Below are 23,666 nucleotides of genomic sequence, written 5' to 3'. Positions count from 1 at the left end.
TCCCCAAAAATCAGGCATCCGGAATATCGGTTTTGACTGTACACTGGCAACTCCTCCAGTCGATGGGAGGGCATCAAAGACGATTCGTTACGATTCCTCTCTGCTACTTGAGCCTGAAATAGCATGACTTTCATTCCCGTTCAATAAAATTTCAGCTAATTTTCCCTGATAGAGGCACAAATTCCCTGAGCATTTGCACACTATCCAAAATCCCCGAGAATTCCTGGCTTTCCTGGTTGGTAGACACCCTGTGCATGTAATGCCGTTCCCAACTGTACGTCAGCTCAACTGAGCAGGTTGTATGCATAAACGGCTGCTTTCAGGTATCCGGTGCACTATATCATGACAATAAAGCAGGTAAAGGAACGGCATGCCTCACATACACGTACATAAATATGCAGAATTACTTCGTTCATTGAAGGAAATAAGTATGCTACAATATGCACTGCTCAGTTTTAATGGGATGAAAACATGGTGACTGTCCCAAAAAAATTTCCTTCCATGAATCGTATTAACAGATTTACTGGCTGCCCCTTTCTGATATTGATATTGCTTATATTGATAGAGAGGTAGGGTTGTGTAAAGCAGAAGTTATCAACCCCCATGTGTTAATTCGCTCAGAAACTGATGCACCTCTGCCCAACAGCAGTGACTCACCAGCAGCAGAATCGTTCAGAACAGTCCTCACTTGCATCGGTAAATCGCCCTCGAGAATTCAACGTGCTGTTACGGGTTACATTCGAAAAGGAACGAATATTCGTTAATATTTAATCGTGAATTCTGGATTCCAATACGATCTGTATAGCAGATAGCATTCGATGAGACTTGTATCTTTCTACTTCATTTCACATGCTCACGCAATGAAGGAGATTGCCAGACCAGCCATGGTCTGGCAATCTGGGAAGTAGACCATTGGTCTACTTCCCAGTCTCTCCGATTCAGTCAGAGTATACATAGGCAAGATCCTTTCTCTAGCACTGTTGTTCATATTAGCATTCAATATCATTGCCATGATTAATTTTCTTGGAAAGCCTATTCGTACACTTGGGGTTGATTCCATCGAAAGTGTACTAGAACACTAGCCCCATCCGTGATAAGGCTGCAGCCACCGGTTGCCGCTCGAAGCTACCATGCGCACTCCCATGAAGATGGCACCACCATGAAAAAAGGTATGGTGGTGCCGTGTTTGTTATTGTAAACATCCTTATTCTGGTGGAGAGTTCTCACTTTTTCAATTAGTGCATCTAAATTACAGTAAAACCTTGTTAAACCACACCCCCTTAAACAGTAGCCTCGTTTTAAAAATAGTAAAGTCCAATTCCCGACTCGGCAGCCACTGAACATAATGCGTTTTGTGTCCGCATAAACTGTACCAGCTTACTGCTTGCGTATCGTTTAACACGTAGCGTTTCGACTTTTCGTCGCGCTATCATGATGGTGCGTTGTCCACATCAGGTGGCCTCGACAGAACAACAAGCCTCATAGATCAGAACAATGACCTCCAAGCACCTTGTTCGTTTGCGTATGAAGCCACATCAACATCATCACATCAACATCACCGCGCCAGAAAGCCTTGTGGCTTCGTGCAAGCTAGGACTCATGTTATGCTAAAGCTCCGATAAAAAACACCAGGTCCTCAGCATTGAAGAAAAATTGGACTTCGTGCTATCGAACGTGGCACGAAGAAGTCTTTGCTGGCACGCGACAGGGATCTACCATTGACTATGGTGTGTGGCACTTCGAATGCAAAAACTTGCTCAGCAGCGCTGCTGTGACCCCGAAAAGATATCAGATATCAGTTGCCTCTGTTGTTGCGGAAGTGTCGCGTAACGACAGTGATGAGGACAACTCGGAAAGCGACAGCACGGGCGATTCAGGCCCGACAGTGGCAGAACCTGTGCATTACATCAGCTTCATGAATGCAATCGCGACGAGAACAGCACCCCGCAATGAAAAAGGTGCCCCACGACTTCTGCAGCACTACTGAGCTCGTGCACAGAGAATATGCAACGCTAACGAGGAATCTGCCATGCGAGTGCTTGCCAAGAAGAGGGGGCTGGCTGAAAAGCTGGCTCGCAGCTGCGGCATCAAACGAAAAGAAAACTTTTGTGGTGCAAAGTGAATAAATACGGCATGTTCTTGCCCTTTCATCGCACTCTCTCCGATTTGTTTTTGACAGGTAAGTGGGCGATCTCATGCTGTTCCAGTTAAACAGTCCGTTTATACCTACTTTTTCCAAGCTCCGGCCAATTACGGTATAACGAAGTTTCAGTGTATTCAATAATTTATATATGTGTGTGTGTCTACCATTTCATTTACCGAGAAGTTTAGTCATCCGCTTTTCTTCTTCACGCCACACAGTTAAGGGGGGACACGGGTCTTGAAGACGAAAAAAATTACGAAAAAGTCCATTTTTCAATTTTGCTATGATCGCGTTCAGCACATCATTCTGCACCTGCTCACAAAAAATTTGCGCTTAAAAACACAGTTTTGCTAAAAAAGTAAGCTTTATTATGCAACCGCACGAGTTTGATACGCGAGAAACGCCCCAATGTAGCCAATTTGGCGCCGTTCGTAACTTCGCAACCATTCACCGGAGCCCGGCCATATTGGCCTCCTTCGAAAGTGCATCCTTCGGGCTTTCTTTCCCGCCAAGCGCGAGCATTCAAATCTACGCTGCGCAGGACTGTCGAACAAGAAAGAAATATGAAATCTTGCTGCTATTAACAGCGCAAAATGTAGACAAGAGACAAGAAGACACCACAAGCGCTGCAGCACTTGTGTTTTCTTGTCTCGTCTCTTGTCTACATTTTGCGCTGTTAATAGCAGGATGGAAAACCAACAAGCCCAAGCTGCTATTCTAGCGAAATCTTGCTGTCTGATTGGTCCGCAGCCGACATGTGACAAAATGGTGGCTTGTCATTGGCTGTTAGCAGTTTCGATGGCGCCTCGGGCACCTGGCACAAACAAGGTTGACGCCATCTTGTCATAGACTGTCATCGAACACCGACGAGCGCTATGCGTAACGACTATCGGAAGTTCTGCACTGTGTACCAGTTCGGCAAAAAACGACGAAAATGTGCCGCGAAGATGAGAGTTGTACCGCTGCCGTGGATGGAGACGATAGCGAGTGTCGAAACAGCAGAAGAGAGCTCGACAAAATGCGTGCCGGCAGCCGACGCGGACGCCTTTGATGTTGCCCAGACAGTTGCGATAACGGCCTCAGCAGAGTTTGACAATGACGGAAGGTGCGCTGGCGAATGACGCTGACGCCATGCACGTTGCCCCGGCAGTTGCAATAGCGTCCCCGCAGGACGACGGAGCCGTGCGGCCCCAACGCACAAGGCTTGATTTAACTTTTTTGACGAGTGCAGATTGTGACATCCGGGAGCAGCGAGCGCAGCAGAGAATTTCTGAACTCGCGTCAGTTTCGGCGACAGAACGAAAAACGAAGTGCCTCGCGAGTGAGTGCAGTTGCCGAGAGTTCTCACATGACGTATACGATTGTAGACATGGACGCCGTGAACATCTTGTTGGAAGTTGCCGTTTGCCGAGTGTGCGGTGGAGCACCGACTATTGAAAGGGACACGCGTGAGTACGGCATAGCCGTGAAACTGAAAGTGTTGTGCAGCAATTGTGGAGAACTTCGTTGGCAGTGGAGCTCGTGACGAATTGCAGGATCGGCGAACTGCAATCCATTCGAAATAAATCTTCTTGCGGCGCGCGCTGTGCAGAGCACGGGAAACGGGCAGAGTGCCCTAAATGATATTTTTTCTGCAATAGGAGTGTCCCACAGAGGTATGCATAACAAGACATACCAGCATTATTTGAAAAGCAAGCTGAACCCAGCAGCAACCAGAGCGTGCACAGAGAACTTGGAAAAGTGTGCCGCTGCCGCAAAAGATCTTTACAAAGAGCTAAATTTTGGAAACCCGGGCAACATTGCCGTTTCTTTTGATGGCACATGGCACACCGGAAGCCACACATCTCGCATTGGGGTGGCCACTATAGTTGAGCTGTTCTTGGGTTATGTGCTTGATTATGTGGTCCTCTCCAATTTCTGCCTCGGCTGCGAGTGTGGTCCAAAACCAGACAGCCCAGGTTATGCTGAATGGAAGGCAAAACATTCTTGCCAAAAAAACACAAGCTGCAAGGTAGGCCAAATGGAAGTTGAGGCAGCGAAGATACTGTTTCAATGTTCACTCTCACTACATGGCCTCAGGTATACCACCATGCTCTGTGATGGGGACAGCAGGTCCTTTAATGCTATTGAAGAAGCCAAAGTTTATGGCTTTATTGCAGTTAAAAAGGAAGACTGCACTAATCATGTGCAGAAGTGCATGGGCACGGCACTTCGTAACCTTGTGCAAAAGCACAAGTCTGATGAACCTGGACAGCGCATTGTGGCAAAGGACGGCCGAGTGGAGACATGATCACAAAGATCTCCAGCTATTATGGATGGGCGATCAAGTCTTTTGCTCGAGATGTTGACAAAATGCACAATGCTGTATGGGCCACATTCTATCATATTACATCAACGGATGAGCGGCCCAATCACAACTTTTGCCCGCATGGTCCGAACTCATGGTGCAAGTATAACTCTGCCATGGCAAAAAATGAGCCACCACCAAAAAGCAGGTACAACCTGCCAGAAGTGGTCACCAATGCACTGCGTCCAGTCTTTGAGCGCCTGGCTGACAAAAAACTGCTACAACGGTGCCAGCGAGGGCAGACGCAGAATGCCAATGAGGCACTGCACTCTGTGATTTGGAGCCTTGCTCCTAAAGACAAAAATTCTTCATTGTTTGCAGTTGAGGCAGCAGTTGCAGAGGCAATGATGCGCTTCAACCTTGGCACCCATGAGGCCAGCTCAAGCATATTGAGTGAGTTGCAATTAGAACAGACCTCTAAAAGTAGTCGGAGGGCCAGTGAAAAGGGCTGTCGTCGAATTGCTAGTGCAGAGAGAAAGCGAGTGTCCTCGGCAGCTTTTCAAGCAGCTGCGAAACGGAGTCAGCGAGGAAAGCCCCATCCTGATTATTCCCCTGGAGCCTTTTGAGCCATTGGCTATGCCAATTTCATGCATGCAGTAGAATAACATGCTTTTTTCACATGGCGATTAATCTTTTCCACTTTTCTCAATACACTTTTTTTTGGTAATCAGCAACTTTCCAGGAGGCATAGCTTCTATCCTAATCATCCGATTTGAATAATTTTTGCTTTGTATGGTAGCTAGGCATCCAAGGAGTGCAGCTAGTCTATAATACTATATTTCCGCACCTTGAAACATATTGAAATTTTGAGGAAGCCAAAACAAGAAAAAGTTCACATTTCAATTTACAACTTTGAACTTTTGTAACTTTGGATATAATAGAGGTAGAAACATGAGACAAATCTGGCTGCACTCCTTGAACATTCAGGGATATGTTCACAACACTTTTACCTTTCTTATTGCAAAACATTTTCTGCAAGTCATCCCGAAACATGGGAACAGAAAAAATAGTCTAAAATATTTTTCTCATTATGTAGAGAAAAACCAATTGCGTATTTGCATAGACCACATTAAATTACTTTTTGCCTATAAATTTCATTCCTCTAGCAGCAATATTAACAATGGTGTTGCTCAAGACCCAGGTCCCCCCTTAATAAACCTGGTTTATTTCGCTATAGTATTGTTTGCTTTGAGTACTGCCAGTGCTCTTAAACATTGCAACAAGAAATGGGCCTAGCCCTATAAAATTTGCTTAAGTAGCTTCATGTTTCAGATCGGCGGCGGCTGTGACAAAATTATGTGTTACATTTAGAGAACTGCGCTGAAGACAGCAGTTCGCCGGGATAAAATTACAATTGGTAACGGCCAACAGGAATCATGGGCACACTAAAGCAAATAAAGGCATTTGAACAAATGTACCGCACAAGCTTTCAGCAATAAAACTGCGTCTGCGCAACGAACGTGCGCTCGCTAGCAGACTATGCACTACACAATGATAGCAAAATGTAAGATGTGTTGTATAATCAATGCCTCAAATATGTATGTTTGGCAGAGTGGTGTAAACACAAATTTGCAATTGAAATAAATCACTATTTCAAGAACGTACAATGCGCAATGGGCGTCGGCACTCGTATGTTGACTATGCCGCGGAGCGTGTCTCTGCCCCAATCCAGTTTGCTCGCAGCACCCTCGCACAATTTTTCTACATGCAGTGCATCAGCAAGAGTGTGCCATCCAGCCCACTCAACCTCATTCTACTACCCTCTAGCGGCAACGGATGCCGCTTTGGACCTGCCGTTAGCTGTAAAAAGTCAGAAAAATCAGACAGCAAAGGGTTTCAACGTCCAAAATTTCAGACGTTTTTGTACACTGGCTCTATGGGGCACCATACAGTGCCATGAGGGAGTCCGAATTATCAGGCATGTCCGAATAATTGGGCGTCCATAAAATTGAACATTAGACTATATACGCTTTTCTACAGCTGACCTGTCAATCAGTCAGCAGCTGTGTTTTAAATCTCACCATAAAATTTATTACAGTATGTTCTGGTAATTTAATTCACTGATACACTTGTAAGTGTCCAACCGTCCGATATACACTGTTGCAATTTTTTAGTATTACACTGTTGCAATTTTTTAGTATTGCACGAGCGTCTACTGCATGGCGTTTCAGTGGCCCTTCAGTGAATTTGCACGTGCCTTCCTGCAGTGTGGAAGCCCTACATCAACAGTAAACAAGCTCTAAAAAATCTGGCATTTTAGGACAAAATCATAAATGTTGGCAGGTTTGTGCAGTTGGCAGGAGTGTTTGTGTGTCATGGGTATTCATTTCAGATATTTCCATCAGCACTGTTGGAAGCTGTGAACAGTGCTGACTCTAGGTGGGGTATGTGCATCATGGGTATTAATTTTAGATATCACCATCAGCACTGTTGAAGCTGTGAACAGCACTAAAATGCTAGCAGTGTTTACATAGATACAGTAGAAGCGTGTCATTAATTTTCGTATCGCATATACTCATATGCCACCGTTTACATGAATGCGCATTTTGTTGTCCAGCAAACTAACGACACCTAGTGTTATATTTGAAAGTTAGCACTCTCACTTTTGATAAGCCTGCTTTTGCTGTCGTGTTGCGAAATGCACCAGAAATACCCACGGGGCGACAACTACATTGTTCAGGTTCTCATTATTTTGTCCTTGTGGCCAAATTTCCTAGCATTCATTTTGCAGTAATGTACCATATTGTATCAGAATAATAAAATTTTCTAGCGTGCCAGCAGCGGTTGCCATATCCAGTGGTAGCTGAGTGTGGCCGTCTCTACTTCTATTACCTCAAAGTGGACTTTGCTACGTTAATGATGCAAACCAAGCAACTCACCAATGTTAATGTAATTTATTAATGACAGACACTTTAATGCGTATAATGTATGCACAAATGATAAGAAATCATGTGCGAATTGCTTAATCAGTCAATTCTGTTTCGACGTACCACAGTGCGGCAGCGGCAGCCATCTGCTGGTTGGCTGGTTGTCATACAGCAGTGAATACTTTCCCATAATTCTTGATACAATATGCTTCTGCTTACATGCACAGCTGAAATGTGCATTCTCCATGTTAAACTAACCCCGTTTCATGCATTAGATGTGTTACGCCTTCTTAGCGTATTACCTCGTTTGCATGAGATGTGATATGCTTGGAAGTTGACAAGTTTCTGTCGCATTGATGTAAATCCCGCTTATGTGTCCGTAACATCAGCCACAAGTAGTCTCCAGATAACGCCAAAGTGGAGAGGTGCAAATGTGCCTTTACACTTTGGCTATTAAACTGACAAGCAACACAAAAAATCACTTTTAATGCAATCAAACCTTTCAGAAGTAGGTTTGGCAATGGGCAAACTTGCAGCTGAATAAATATTTTGCGAAGTGCACATATGGTAACTTAATGTGCACACACTAAGGAACAAACAGAATGGCAGAAAAAGAAAGTTCAAACAACTATCCAAGCTGCAGAATGTAGTGCACAAAAGATAGTAAAATTTTTTTTTATACCTACCAATTTTATGGGCTTCTCCTGTCAGTTCTATTGAAACATTTCCAGCTGCTTCAGCAAATTCATTTTTAATCACTCTAAATACCTGCAGCATTTGGGAACATTTGCACTGTAACAACTACTGAAAGTCGCAATCCTTGATTGTCCGCATAAATTTTTGTACACTACCCAAAAAGTTGGCTTTCAAAAAACTGCAAACAAACTCCAATTTCCCCACATTTTGTCTATAATCTACTTACCCTTAACTTAAACTTGGAGCTTTACTTTCGTAGGGGAACAGTTGCATTACGTATCAGCCCTAAAATAAACTCACCTATTTGGCAAAGCATACAATATGTCTTGCTTGTTTGCCTCTACACATACCTCCCTGGTTGCCAAAACCAGCTAACACTGACACATAAATCAAAACTGAAAAGCTTGAAAGATAGTCAATTAACTTTGCAACATGAACTATCACAACTTCAGAACGTGCAATTTTAAAGCAAAACTTTTTTTACGAACCCTCCCGGACAGCTGCGGCTGCTGGACTCTCTTCTCGTTGCCAAACAGCTCGCACAAAGGGCAACACTACCACCTTTACTACCCTTACAGGTGTCCTGGCTGGTGGCCTTGGCTTTCACGGAATTACAGTGATAAAACAAATTATACCTAAATATCCTCATTGCAACAAATGCAAATCATCAAGAGCACATTTCTCTTGATAAAGCACACCTATCTATGCCTACTTTCCTAGGATATGGAACATCTGCTTCGTTGGTCTTTCACAAGACAAAGTGCAGTTTACTATTGCACTATCTCCAGGATCAGCCCGCTTTAGTCTATGCACAGAACCTGAATACAGTGCCATAGCAAAGGGAGGTCCAATCCCAGAGACAGTATAATGTGTGGTGTCTTGCTGTATTCAGTGGCAGGCAGGTAATCACTTTATTGAGCAAAACACTTTGCAGAATATAGTCAGTAGCACGGCAATTCTTTAACCACTTTACGAAAGCCTGGCTTTTAGGATTCCAACAGGTGGGTTGAATCTATTTTTTTTCTTTCTAAAGAGGCATACAGAATATCTCGCACCAGCACTAAATATCCTAATGAAAACCATTCAGCTAAGGCTACAGCAACACAGTTGGGCACTAAGTGCCACTACGGTACAGTGTAACAAACATGCACATCACCACACAGCATGGTACATTGCATCACACAATTCAGTATTTATGCAGTATATGCCAGCATAAATACATACCAGCAGCATCTCCAGTCAACTCATCAATGCTGCCTTACGACACTCCATGAAACATACATTGTTCATGTTACCAGTGGCATTGCTGCAGTACTCTTGACTAGGCTCTAGGCTTTTCATTTATACTCCTTGTGCCATTAAATGTAGTACACCACATAGCAGCTATGACAGCACTGCTTGGAAGAGTAACTGCGTGCAGCAGCACATTCCAGTTCAACTTGCAAATGTCATCACAGCAGTTTTAGTCCGAGGTGTAAATGGAAAAGTAGTATTACACAGTTTGCCCAAAAAGCTTCACTAGGAAAACGTGTAGGGTCACGTCACATTCAAGAGCAAGTGCCTGATTCACGACGGCGGCATGTACTGTACTCACCGGTGCAAATGTAGGGGAGTCTTATTGAGCACCGTGTAATACTGTCGGACAAACTCCCGCCCTATGTGAAGAGCGGTCGGAGTTTCCATGACCATGACTCAGTAGCCAAAAGAAGGCTTTGGAGATGGAAGCAATGTCTACAATCAAAGGGAGAGAAAAAAAAAAAGTCATGACAGTGAACTTCTGGACATTAATTGCGCTGCTATGTCAGTGCACAAAAGCCATGCAGAATGCATCATAGCCACTTACGTTTATCAAGCACGCAATAATGCACGCATGCAACACAGTGATACCGACAGTTCTGCACCCTAAATTACGAGCGAGCAGAGCCTCGAATACTATATTTTTTAAAAAAAGATTGAAGGGGGACGCCCTCCAGCGACAACGCGCTCATGACGTGCTCGCCTCGGCTCACAACAGCGCCCTTTGTATTGCGTTGCAGGCACTCCCCGCACACCTGTGCACATTTGGGCGAGTCAATCGTCAAGTACGCAGCAACGCGATAGAGGTTGTTCGGTAACAGCACATAAACCTTTCTGTATAACTCCAATAATATTCCGCAAAGCAAGCAGCGGCAGCGTCACGACTCTCCGACGTGGGAAATCACCACCGATATCGCCAGAAAACTTTGAACCCACCAGTATGTACACACTAGCAGATACGCAAAACCATTTTTTTAACAAAACTTGTTGCTGAGCTAGTTACCTACCGACGAGCAACATCGACAGGTTTAGATGAATGAAAGTTAAAATTACCGCACGTAATCGTTCAAACTTCGACGAGTCGTCGGAGTCCGCAGCACATGTCCGACACGTTTTCGAGCAAGGCGTGCAGACGATCCCTAAGCAGTTCATTATGTAGTCGAGGCGGTCATTTAGCCCATTACTATGGTAGTGGGAGCACGTGTGGTCGATGAAGTATGTGCATCTCGGAAGTAATTTCCCAACCACTATTTAAAAAAAAAAACTGCGCCGTTCTTTGTGACGGTCCCGGGCGTGCTTTATACACGCATTCCCTTGAAGTCAAAATGAGAGAAACTTTGAATACGCATAGAACAGCAATTGCGTGAATGACAAACGTTTTAAACGAAATGCAAGAGTAGAGTTTTCCATGAGAAATCAAAGGCCATGCAACGCAGGTCCCTTGACGTTAGGCTTAACTTATATCGGATCCATCTACAACATTAACTGCAGCTGCTTTAAATTCCTAATTCGCAAAAAAAAAGATACAAAGCATTACCACCCGCATACTTAATAATGACAAAATACAACAGAGCGGCGATAACTTCAACGCTAACTACGCCCAACATACAGCCGTAACACCTAGAGGTACTCACGCCGGTCACAGTTTTGCAGATAAATCAAAGAACCCCGTACTTGGGAGTGTCGTTGCACCTATCGCCGTCAAGTGGCGCTTCTGCAGCTGTTGCTGAAAAAAAAAGCTCTTAAATCGCTAAAGCAGAACGTTTTACTCGAACTATCAACACGAAAAGCAATCAGAGTAAAAATAAATTATATCCAACCATTATTTGTCCACAAACTAACTACTATCCACACAGCTAAATGCACCAAAAAAGTTGGCAAAGACTGCTGCAACGCGGTGCTCCCCAGACGACCCCACACAGGATCGACTCCTGCAACGCACGGAAGTGACGTCACTAAATGTCAACGTCACATGCACGCGTATTTCCGTTTTTTCGAGGGCGCGTGGTTTGATTGCTTGTTCGCACGTGACATTCAGTACGCATCCCGTCAGCCGCGCTTGCGGGTCGTGCTTTTCTGCTGCCGCTGGTGCTGGACCCAAGGCCTGGTTCTGCTGCATTCTCGCAAGCCTTTGACATCATCCTTTTATATGCGCGAAAGCTGCTTTGCAGGGTTATCTTATATTTGCTAGCGTTATATATATCTATTCTAATAAGTATTTTGATGGTATTTTGATTGTGCTAGTCGCGTATTTGCCGATCTTGCTGTCCTTGTTCGCGACCTCTTGCTTTGTTCAACCCTAGCGCGGATTTCCCTGATTCAACGTATATATAGTGCTGACTAGAAGGTAGCCTCCTTTCGTTTGTGAAAAAAGCTCAGATTTATTTTCTCGCAGTCTTTTTTTTTCTTCTAGGTGTCATTTTAGATTGCACTGCTTGCAACATGACACGTGTTTTGGTTGCCGGTGACTCGATGGTGAAATACGCGGACCAGTATTTCCCATCGCGTCGTAGTTTGTCAGTCAGTGTTGCCGCGCATAGAGGAGTAAGGATTGAGCATTTGCTGTCAATGATTGCTGACAAGCTAGCTGGTTTTGATGTTGTCATTGTGCACGTTGGCACTAACAACACTGTTGACAGTGTCAGCGTGTGCATGGACAAGTATCGCCAGCTCGCTCAGGGGATCATTGAGAGAAATCCCATGGTGCATGTAGCTTTTTCTGCCATTCTTCCTCGGGGGCAGAATCAGTACAGCTCATGGGAAGCTCAGTCCTCATGGTTGGATGACCTGAATGGTAACTACAAAAGGATTAACAGTGCCCTGATGCAGTACTGCCACGAGTGCGGCTACACATTCCTGGGTGGTCTCGTGGACAACTGGCCCAGTTGCCTGAGCAGAGATGGTGTCCACCCGAGCCGCTTTGGTAACAAGGTGCTGGCAGACTTCCTGTACCAGGGGGCCTGCACCCTGTCCATCCATCTGGAGAGAAGCCGCATCCAGCAGTCCTACAAGGAGACCCAGGCACCTTCTTCATGGACCAGTTGGACTCGGCAGGACAGCATCCCTGCCATCTCCGAGGCTGACTTTCCCCCGCTTGGTTTGCATATTTTAATTTCTTCGCATGCAGCAAGTGGACCTTCCACAGCACCAGCTCCTGTCTGGAAAGCCAGCACTGCTCCCTTGCAGAGGCACGGCACCAACCAGCCTACCAGAACCCTTCAAGGTGCTGGATTTTCACTTGTTGGCGGTGTCCGTGTCCGTTGCAAGGGAAGCAAGGCTTGGTTCACCTGGGACAGCCTGCCTTCCCCCACTTTCCATGGCACAAGTGTACCAAGTAGGGGAAAAGCCGAGGGGAGGTCTGCTGAGCCAATGATCCCTGGTCGAGGTGCAAGCACCACTTGTGTCTGGAAAACTAGGAGAGCCACACAAAAGCATGAGAGTGCTCCTGTTGTGTGCTCACCTGTGGGGGAAGGAGAGGCCAGTGCTCAAGAAGCAGCTGTGCCAGAGGCTGTCTCCCACTGTGGCGACAGGGAGTGGAAAGTGGTAGTATCGAGGAGGAGGCGGAAGGCTGCAGCACTGCACAAGCAAGAATGGAGCTGTGACCTGGCTGCAGACAGGAAAGGCTAAGTTCTTGCTGTGACAGCTGCCAAGTTCTTGAAGTTCGCTTCACCTTTGAAAGCAGTTGTTAGCCAGAAACAGACATGCATTAACAGTATAAAGTCTGAGTCTGCTCCTTCTGCTGTCTCTGGTAACAAGCTTGAAGGACAAGCCAGTGCCCCTCATGACGCCATTTGTGATAGTTTTGGCAAGGTGCAGCATGTGGCTAGCAGGCAGAATAAAGACTGCTTGGTAGTTGCTATGGCTGAGTGCAGACCTGTCATAAATGGTGTTCCAAATGAGGTCATTGTCTGCAAATGCTGTAGGTCAGAAACAATGCAAGATGGAGGGCAGATGACGAGCAATCCTGGCACAGAGGCTGGTGACCTTAACAAAGCTGCGTGCATTGCTCCCACGCGACGTAGGTGTTGTGAGGCTGCTTTGACATCCAGCTGCAGGCCTGCCAGCTCTGATGCCCAGGCTGTTTGTGAAGGAGCTGGTGCTAACACAACCAGAGTTCCTAACACTGTCACTTTATTGCATGGTGGAGGCAGCAAAGTTTATTTAAATGCAACATTTGATAATTTTATTTCTTTCAGGCAAAGCTTTGATGAATGGTGCAGGGAGGGCAAGCACATAGTCACAATAAGTAGGTCTCATAGAAGTCCATTTGCAACAGAATCTAAAGAGTTTGAGTATATTAGGATTTCATATAGCTGTGTTCATGGTCGTGCTATAAAACCAAGAGGCACAGGAAAGCGACGCAAGCAAGCATACAATGGTACTGGTTGTGAAATGGCAGTTTCAGTAAGCCTGTGCAAATCACCTACTCTTCACTACAAAATAACCAAGCTGCAAGCTAAGCATAATCACGCCACGAAGTATTATGACTTGTATCCTCAAAGCAGGCTTCTAAACGATGCAGAGAAGGTAGAATTCTTTGATTTTGCCAAATGTAATATTGGCCCAAAGTATTTTAAAAGTTTGGTCGAACAGAAAACGGGCAAGAAATTAACTACAAAAGATGTTAACAATTACAAGCAAAGGTTTTCTATTCCTATTCGCAACGAGCAGGCTCACGGACAAATGGTTTTGGAAAAAATAGACACCTTGTTAGCAAATAATCCAAACTGGGTCGTTCACTATGAAAAGAATCAAAGTAATAACCTGCAATTTGTGTTACTTCAGACAACGCACATGCGTGAGATTTTGGAAAAGTACCCAGAGATTTTATTTATTGATGGAACATATAAAGTAAACATTGAAGGCTATATCTTGTACTCTATATTGGTTGAAGATGGTGGAGGTCGTGGGAGACCTGTGTGTTATGCCTTTTTGCAGAATGAAACGACTGAAATTGTGCAGGCTATGTTTGCCAAGTTTGCAGAGTTTAACCCGTTCATTGTATCTGCTTGCAGAGTAGTCATGATAGATAAAGACATGAACGAGCTACGCATTTTGACCAAGATTCTTCCTAATTCTGAAATTTTGTTGTGTACATGGCATGTGCTGCAATGCTTTCAGCAAAAAGTCAATGAGAAAGCTAGACTGCAGCGTGATCAGTTACTCCCTCTATTAAAAAAAATTGTTTATTCCTTCACTGTGCAGGACTACTTAGACAGGCTTGCTGAGCTCGAAGCTATGGCGTCTAAAGATTTTATTTCTTATTACATGCAGAACTGGCACTCCTGTAAAGAAATGTGGGTACATGCATATCGGCAGAAACTTCCTACATTTGGTAATAACACGAATAATCGCATTGAGTGTCACAATCAAAAAATTAAAAGTTATCTCACTTCAAGCATGCATTTGGTTCAAGCAATAGAAGCATTAGTAAGTTATATTGAGAAGGATTTCTTGTCTCTACAATTTTCCAAGTTTAAGGAAATGAAGCTGAACTTAAATGTAAATGATGTCAGCGAGCCATTTCAACTAGCCTTGGCCCGTAATTGCACTTCTGAGGCCACAAGTAAAGTACTTGAGCAGTATGAACGGTTTAAAGAAGTAGGTTATTTGGTTACTTCCACTGCTAATTCTTATGTAGTGGCTTCAGCAAGTTCTGAGCACAGTGTTTCATGATGCCTGACGCGTTGCATGTGTGCTTTTTATAATCAGTACAGTTTGCCTTGTGCACACATTATAGCAGCTCGCCATTTTGCCCAGCAAGACCTTTTTGACAAAGCATGCATACCAGACAGGTGGTGTAAGGATCATTTCCTGAGTGACAGCTGCATGGTCTCAAGTGCCACACCAGTGGTGACAAGCAGCATTCAGCTGCTGCCATCTGTGAAGCTCGACACTGCTCAAGAAAAGTATTCTTACACCTACAAGAGGCTTTGTGAAATGTCCAAGACTGTGGCTAATGTATTATCTAATTGTGGTGAGAAGGAGCTAATGGAAAAACTTGCATCATGCGAGGCATTCTTCAGAAACTTAACCACCTTTCCTAGTAATCAAATTACAGTTAGCTTACAAGGTACACCAGCTCCATTACCCCAGTTGACTGCTACAAGCAGTTGCAGGCATTCGAAAAGTACAAAACTTAATGTACCTTTGGTAAAAGCAAGAAGAGGACGGCCAAAGAAAGTCAAACCTGTTAAGCGTAAGTTTTTGCCATCGCAAAAGCAAATGGTAAGCCTTGCAATGGTGACAGCAGACATGTTAAATGTCTGCAAACGCTACTCTCTTTCAGATGCCGATTTAAATGCTTTAGTACAGGGCACCTCAATATCAGACAGCGTGATTATTGTAGCACAATACTTGATTCATAAAAAGTTTCCTCACTGGGATGGCTTTCAAGATGTGCTACTTGGCCATCGTTTACTATTTACTAAAGTAGAAAGCCCTTTTATTCAAATCTTGCATGTCCGAAATCCCAATCACTGGCTTACGGTAACCAATGCTGACGCTGATGAAAACACAGTCTTTGTATATGACTCAATTGACCAAGGTACTCCTTCTGATGCCATCAGGCAAATCTGTCACATGCTAAAATTGCAGTCACCAACGCTGACCATTTGCACTAAAGGGGCACAAAACCAGTGCAACACGCTTGACTGTGGCTTGTTTGCAATTGCAAATATGTATTATTTAGCATCAGATTGGAGACCAGAAAATTTAAACCTTAGTCAGAGTATGCTGCGCAGACATTTGCTGAAATGCATACAAAAAGGCAACATGGAAGATTTTCCACTCACAAGCTCCCCCACTACTCGTGTGCGGCCAAAAGATTGTATTTATGAGTTGCATTGTGTATGCAGGCAACCGCTGTATGGCAGAAAAGTACTGGACATTTCTTGTGCATACTGTTCAAAAACCTTTCACAGGGAATGCCTTCGCCTTTTACCAGATAATATGGATAAAAAAATAATTGTGTGCCCTAACTCATGTTTGGCTAGTGCCAAGGAAAAAATCCACACTTGTAGTACGTAGCATTTTTCTCTTTGTACGGCTTTAGCCAAACCTGACTATAACAAACCAGCATAAAGTGAATTATCCTGTATATTGCACACACAAAACTTCCTGACTGATACTCATGCAAAACACTCACTTGTAACAGAGGCCTTTTTTTTCGTACTTTTTTTTAAAATACTGCCTAAATGTTAGAATACTCGAAAACATACCAGCAGTGTACTTCAAGCAAGCTCCTATCGAGTCTCTATTTTGAGTGACTGGCAAGCTGTTTAAGGCTAAAGATTGCTGTCTACTATGCATGGTTTTGTTTACAAAAATGCAGGTAACTCTGACTTAATTTTTCCACTGAGGACAACAAATTCATGTAGGACAAACACAATACAAAAGTTTGTTTCCTTTCGTTATAGGTGCATTTGGATTTGAAGAATTACTTGATATAAGGAACCTATCTTTAGTGCATAGGCCAGTTTGTTATAATCGGGTTTCAGTGTATCTACAAGCTACCAGTAAACACTGACACAAACCGGTGATGTGAAACTTTTATTGTTCCAGAGCCCCGTTAGCAATATGCCTGTATACTTCGATGCTGTTAAGAGGTTTATTTGTTAATTATCGATGCATTAACTTAGATCCATTAGCAGATGTGCAACTGCTTTATGGTTACCTGCGGCATCGGGATTGCTTAGGCCCAACCACAAGGAACAAGTTTACAACATATTTTTGGCCGGCTATTTGATTTGACGTGGGCACAATTCAGCATCTAGAGCATCAACCCCAGCATCTCATCATTCTTGACGATGGCAGCTGGCGTCAACAATCCGTCAGGAATGTGTTTCTTGTGGTTGAAACTTTAATGTGGGCAGGTTCACTTTGTATTATTCAATTTGAAAACCTGATCAATCTGCTTCTAAGTAGTAGCAAGTATTTTGGATATTCAACTGTGTTACAAAATTTGCTTGCCATCGGTCTGGTACTGCTTTAGCAACCGAAATCTGTACTGACATTGCCCCATTACCTTCCCGTTGCCGCAAGTCTCTCGGCGGAGCCTGACCGCTACAGAGCGCATTCTCGGGTGGCGGATAGAGAAAACTCTTGTCATGAAGCTGCGCTAAGCAGCTTCATGCAAGACAGGCACTTGTGCCCGCGGACCAACAGGCTAAGAAAATCCTCAACAGCAGCACTCGGGTTGTCACAGTGACATGTTCATCTCGGAATGCAAGTTGCAGATTCTTTTTAATCCTTTGTACTTCACCTGCGTTTTTTTCCCTCTTGTACAGGTCCACTGATGTACCAGCTGCATGCATTCACACTACCATCAAGTCATCAGGAGCGTCTGTACCTCTATCTAAATATTACACTATTGTCTAAGGTGGAAAATGAGACTTGTATATTTTGCTGTAATGGTTCTGCCAATAAAAGATTGATTATACATATTTCTTTTCTTGCAAAGCTGGCATTGTGTATGTAACAGGCCAGTGCAGCATATAAGCTATAACTTTTTTTTTGCAGATGCATAACACTCACCTGCTATGAAACCAACTTGCACTGCATAGTTAATATGAAACACAGAAGATGATTGTGCACCATCTTGAGTGCCTTCACATTCTTATTTAGTAATATTTTGCATCAGCTATGCAGCACAACTTGGCTTCCATGTTGAAGAACAAACTAGCCTACACACGTTTCCTTTTGCACTAACTACGTTAAGTATGTGCCAATTAATTCCTAGGCGAGTCTTTTTAAATACTCCTCCTTGATCAGGTGCTTGTCACTGTCAAAATTGAGGCAAGGTATAGCTTTGTCTACAATTTTTATTGGTTATGAACACAAATGAACAGAGACAGCATTTAAAAAATTCATGCTAAAGGGCAGCACTCTATAACAACCCAACACTCAAGTCCAGATTACACTGTTTTGCAATAAACTTGAAAAACACAACACACATTTACTGTTCGGTTGTCTTTCACTGTTGCATGGGTGATCAAGTATTGGGCCCCTGTACCTAAAAAATTGTAACACAATTCAGTCATCCAAATTACATTTTTGCGTGCACTATGCATACATTTCTTTTTTCTAGAACACTTTCTGGGTATCCCATAGACATTTCGCTGCAAGACATGTGCATATTACATGGATGTTCAGTGAACGTCTAGAAAAGGGCATTTTGAATGTTACCTGAAAACAGCCTCAATATTAATTCAAAGTTATTCTTAGTTTGTTTGACTGAAAGAATACAGCACATTTTTATGGTGCACGACACTGTAGCCCATCTAAATGTTACTTTAATGCAGCAGAGAAATCTGCGCTGATTAAAAGAGCTGTATAAAGGGAACCTGCTTCACTACATGAAATGGGTATGAAAAGGTGACATATCTGAGGGATAAAAATAATTTCAAGTTCACAATTGGTATAACTTGGTGTAGAGCACTCACCTAAATAAACCTTCCCATTCTTTGTTCACATACTGACTTCCACTACACTATAACACTGTTGAGCATGCAACAATTTTCAATTAAATAAGTAGCGCAAGTGAAAGCTCATTTGTATTAAACATCTAGAGGAAAAGCTACAAAAAAATGTGGTGTGGAGAAAACACGTAAACATGCACAACTCAAGCATTTCGTGATTAAGCGACTAGAAATTTATGGCTTTTTATTATTTCGCTGCAAGCTAAGCTAACCAATAAAAACTAAGACTTACACAGCATGCTTTGCCACATTGAAATTCATATCACCCTGTTGTTTGGATACTTCAGGTCACGTGTAGCTGTTCTAGGTACTCTAAGGCTTCCACCATAAAGTGAACCCGTATGGCTTAAAGTGCCTTTTCTCTGCACCAAGACAGAATTGTAAATAATCATGTGAAAGTTACTACACACTTCTTTCCTTGGCATTTCAGAGTTGGTAGAGCACACTTAACATACTCGTAGCGCAAAAATTTATTCGTTGACTGCCCCACTAAACATCCTACCATGCTGCGGTGAAACTATGCACTTGACCCACCCCCTTTCCCCCGTGCCTAACCCCATAGGTCATGTGCAGAGTGTCACAGAATTCTGTTTCGAGGATTCTTTGCATGCGCTAATGTTTCTCCAGCCATTGAGCATAAGTAAATTAAAAAAAACTAGACTAAAACATAGCACTGCTAACTGTCTAAGTATGCAATAGGTTGTGATGATTGTGACATTTCTATGCATGTGTAATCTTGCACATACTCATTTATCAAAGTGACCTTCCTATAACTTGTACCTCCCACAAACTTGTGATTTCATGCACACAGTGACACAATCGTACACACTCAACCCACCTCCAAAGTGGGTGAAGTACATCCATAAGGCTATGAAGGAGTGTGTGACTGATGGTGGGATTGAATCCTTCTTCTAGCAAATGGCCCAATGTTCTAACCATCATCATCAGCCTGGTTACGCCCACTGCAGGGCAAAGGCTTCTCCCATACTCCCCAACAACCCCGGTCATGTACTAATTGTGGCCATGTCGTCCCTGCAAACTTCTTAATCTCATCCGCCCACCTAACTTTCTGCCGCCCCCTGCTACGCTTCCCTTCCCTTGGAATCCAGTCCGTAACCCTTAATGACCATCGGTTATCTTCCCTCCTCATTACATGTCCGGCCCATGCCCATTTCTTTTTCTTGATTTCAACTAAGATGTCATTAACCCGCGTTTGTTCCCTCACCCAATCTGCTCATTTCTTATCCCTTAACGTTACACCCATCATTCTTCTTTCCATAGCTCGTTGCGTCGTTCTCAATTTGAGTAGAACCCTTTTCGTAAACCTCCAGATTTCTGCCCCGTAGGTGAGTACCGGTAAGACACAGCTATTATACACTTTTCTCTTGATGGATAATGGCAACCTGCTGTTCATGATCTGAGAATGCCTGCCAAACGCACCCCAGCCCATTCTTATTCTTCTGATTATTTCCGTCTCATGATCCGGATCCGCCGTCACTACCTGCCCTAAGTAGATGTATTCCCTTACCACTTCCAGTGCCTTGCTACCTATTGTAAATTGCTGTTCTCTTCCGAGACTGTTAAACATTATTTTAGTTTTCTGCAGATTAATTTTTAGACCTACTCTTCTGCTTTGCCTCTCCAGGTCAGTGAGCATGCATTGCAATTGGTCCCCTGAGTTACTAAGCAAGGCAATATCATCAGCGAATCGCAAGTTACTGAGGTATTCCCCATTGACCTTTATCCCCAATTCTTCCCAATCCAGATCTCTGAATACCTCCTGTAAACACGCTGTGAATAGCATTGGAGAGATCGTATCTCCCTGCCTGACGCCTTTCTTTATTGGGATTTTGTTGCTTTCTTTATGGAGGACTACGGTGGCTGTGGAGCCGCTATAGATATCTTTCAGTATTTTCACATACGGCTCGTCTACACCCTGATTCCGTAATGCCTCCATGACTGCTGAGGTTTCGACAGAATCAAACGCTTTCTCGTAATCAATGAAAGCTCTATATAAGGGTTGGTCATATTCCGCACATTCCTCTATCACCTGATTGATAGTGTGAATATGGTCTATTGTTGAGTAGCCTTTACGGAATCCTGCCTAGTCCTTTGGTTGACAGAAGTTTAAGGTGTTTCTGATTCTATTTGCGATTACCTTGGTAAATAGTTTGTAGGCAACTGACAGTAAGCTGATCGGTCTATAATTTTTCAAGTCTTTGGCGTCCCCTTTCTTATGGATTAGGATTATGTTAGCATTCTTACAAGATTCCGGTACGCTCGAGGTGATGAGGCATTGCGTATACAGGGTGGCCAGTTTCTCTAGAACAATCTGCCCACCATCCTTCAACAAATCTGCTGTTACCTGATCCTCCCCAGCTGCCTTCCCCCTTTGCATATCTGCCAAGGCTTTCTTTACTTCCGGCGTTACCTGTGGGATTTCGAATTCCTCTAGACTATTTTCTCTTCCATTATCGTCGTAGGTGCCACTGGTACTGTATAAATCTCTATAGAACTCCTCAGCCACTTGAACTATCTCATGCATATTAGTGATGATATTGCCGGCTTTGTCTCTTAACGCATACATCTGATTCTTGCCAATTCCTAGTTTCTTCTTCACTGCTTTTAGGCTTCCTCCGTTCCTGAGAGCATGTTCAATTCTATCCATATTTTACTTCCTGTGTTCTAACCGTTAACACATCCTTGCACATACACTTCTCTTGAGCCAAAGTCACTCTTTGAAACATCTGGTGCGTGCAAAACATGCCAGTTTCTCGCATTCTTCCCTCTTGACAGCTGGTACTTTGAGATGATGTGTTAGACTGCACTGCCTTTGGGATCAGGCTACATTTTCTGCTAGATCCTTCAAAGCGGTTGAAGTTCACCTACAATGATATCACATTCAAAGTAATAAACTAACATTGTCCCAGTAAAATCCGATTAGTGGGTCCTTGCAGCTGTTTATATTATGCATTAATGTGTCATGCTCTTAATGTGTCAAGCACCTAGAAGTGACACCACTATGTTTTTTAAGTCCAACCTTTCACCTGTCTGCCAATCATGAATGTCGGCATTATGAGCAGAGAAGAAATCATGCTCACTCGACTGGCACACCCAGCTTAGCCTGCTCAAGCTTAGTGGAGCAAGGTCTTGTTAATTCATCAATGTATTAAAAACTCCATCAAAATGTGTTCACACTAAATCAGGTGTCACACCTGAAGCGGTCTGCGCTGGACGCATGAAAGAAGACTAAGGAATGGGCTAGGGGAGAAGTGAGAAGGAAGTTGGAATAAATGGCGGACGACACCCGTCTCACTTAGATTATGTCATTTTTGTTGCCGTTCTAGTTAGGAACGCTACAACACTTTCAGAACTGATGGCAGGGTGCGAAGTGGAAGAATGGTAGTAGAACAGTCACGATACCACTTTGCTTGAGCAAAGTTTCAGTAGAGCTAAAACCGAGTTCAAGCATGCCTAGTGCATCAATTAATGCAGCTTTCACTGGGAAAGACATGACAGGGTGCTGAGTGCAAGCAGAACAGAGAAATGAGTTGCTGCATCATGCTGTATGAAATGGTGCCACTGTGGGCAGGAGGAAGTGGCTTGATACAGAAGAAAACGGTTCAACGAAGGATTACTCGGTTGCATGGCGATGGAGCAAAAACAGCGGCCGAGTGCACCCGCGTCTAGGGCAAGCTGCCTCGGTGTTCTCCGGTTACGGATACTAGAACTGAACACGTTGCACCATCTGGGGCGGTATGCCCCATACTATGAAAGAACTCAGCCATCAGCAAGAGCATCGAGTTTCCTACTAAACTGAGTACAGGGACTTCCCTTGCACCACACATCGGCACACATTTCAGTGCGAACACCCAACGCGCGTAAATTCGATGTTAGTTTGCAGTGGCGGCGCTGTGGACTCATTGTTTAGGAGCAGCAATAACTATTCGTTACTACATAATAAGTGCAAATTTTCTCGGACGCAGTACCAAATCCCGCACTAGAAATGATGTTTGCAAAACGCGCTACTTGTCCATCCAGACGCGGAACAGTTATAGCAAGCCGAAAGCAGACGCACTTGCTTAGATACAAATATTGTAAAACTCGTAACCGCATCGTAAAACTCACCGTCAGACTCATCATTGTTGAAAAGCGTTAAGAAGCGACTGCCACGCTTCAAATTTAAACAACGCGCATAAGAGACGCGAACTCACGAACACTACGATTCGCTAGGACATAAGAGGATTGGATTGACTTGCAATGCTTGCCCGGATCTCTTTCGTACCTGAACAATGTGGGTGTTACCGCTGGTTTCAGCATTTCATTTGTTTATTATTACGCGCCGGTTCTGCTAGAAGCGGTGTCAAGCGAAAGTTCTGCGACATCGCTACCCGCTTTGCATATCCAATGCTCGGTCAGCTACGTACGATGCACAGCGCCAATGCGTATAATACATTACGTTCCCTCTAGGTCAGTCATTGTTTACGGCTTTTCAACGCACATGCCTGCTAAACGCTTTTCCTGTGAGAGAATCACACTCAAGTCTTATGTGAAGCGGAAACTCGAACGTACAGGCTCAATTTACAGAAGCATAATAAAACATTCGAAAAAGCGCCGGCTATGGCTGATGACTGCTGCTGCACGCTTCACAGCATGATTACCATTCATTCCGTAAAGAGCACTTATTCATTCATCAAAAGAAACCTGCACAGCCTTATCATTGATCTAAAAAATAGCCTATGCCTGTGAAGCTGCGAGCTCAGTATGAAGTTTCATTGCCTCTCCACACATAATTAAACGCTTTAGTGCATGAAATTCTATCAGACCATGCGATGTTA

At 43.8% G+C, this 23,666-nt stretch overlaps 2 protein-coding genes and 1 long non-coding RNA gene across 7 annotated transcripts in view; 1 reads left to right on the top strand and 2 right to left on the bottom strand.

The window, feature by feature from the left end:
* Positions 1–11,086, bottom strand: part of rin (ras GTPase-activating protein-binding protein 2) — a 115,036-nt gene extending 103,950 nt beyond the window's left edge. Inside the window, exons 1-2 of one of the 4 annotated variants that reach the window (XM_055063067.2) lie at positions 10,984–11,086; positions 9,648–9,784 (exon numbers count right to left, since the gene is read on the bottom strand). In XM_055063067.2, the coding sequence (XP_054919042.1) occupies positions 9,648–9,742 (95 nt within the window). In that variant the 5' untranslated portion in view covers positions 9,743–9,784; positions 10,984–11,086. Of the gene's footprint in view, positions 1–9,647; positions 9,785–10,402; positions 10,940–10,983 lie in introns of those variants that run through there. The other 3 variants (XM_055063065.2, XM_050196671.3, XM_055063066.2) reach the window with 3 other exon arrangements.
* Positions 11,087–11,244: 158 nt separating this feature from the next.
* Positions 11,245–17,843, top strand: LOC140212792 (uncharacterized). Of its 2 annotated transcripts, none has more exons than XM_072289377.1 (2): positions 11,245–12,446; positions 12,536–17,789. In XM_072289377.1, exons 1-2 carry the CDS (start codon positions 11,792–11,794, stop codon positions 12,685–12,687), a joined length of 807 nt encoding a protein of 268 aa, XP_072145478.1. In that variant the 5' UTR covers positions 11,245–11,791; the 3' UTR covers positions 12,688–17,789. The 2 variants fall into 2 exon arrangements, with proteins under 2 accessions (XP_072145478.1, XP_072145477.1); XM_072289376.1 differs by having other exon boundaries at positions 11,249–12,446; positions 17,638–17,843.
* Positions 17,844–18,153: 310 nt separating this feature from the next.
* Positions 18,154–23,035, bottom strand: LOC129380886 (uncharacterized). Its single transcript, XR_008609085.1, has 2 exons — positions 22,957–23,035; positions 18,154–21,713 (listed from the first exon to the last, which is right to left on the bottom strand). It is a non-coding gene; the product is annotated as an uncharacterized lncRNA (long non-coding RNA).
* Between the last annotated feature and the right edge of the window lie 631 nt (positions 23,036–23,666).

This window comes from Dermacentor andersoni, chromosome 1 (genome assembly GCF_023375885.2).
Source record: "Dermacentor andersoni chromosome 1, qqDerAnde1_hic_scaffold, whole genome shotgun sequence".
Lineage (NCBI taxonomy): Eukaryota > Metazoa > Arthropoda > Arachnida > Ixodida > Ixodidae > Dermacentor > Dermacentor andersoni.
This window is presented reverse-complemented; position numbering and strand designations above follow the sequence as displayed.

Bases quoted from the DNA above. Each gene is read 5' to 3' on its own strand.
- LOC140212792 (XM_072289376.1), top strand. From the start codon at position 11,792: ATGACACGTGTTTTGGTTGCCGGTGACTCGATGGTGAAATACGCGGAC. The intron at 12,447-17,637 runs GTTTGCATATTT...CCTCTTGTACAG, and splicing joins GGCTGACTTTCCCCCGCTTG to GTCCACTGATGTACCAGCTG.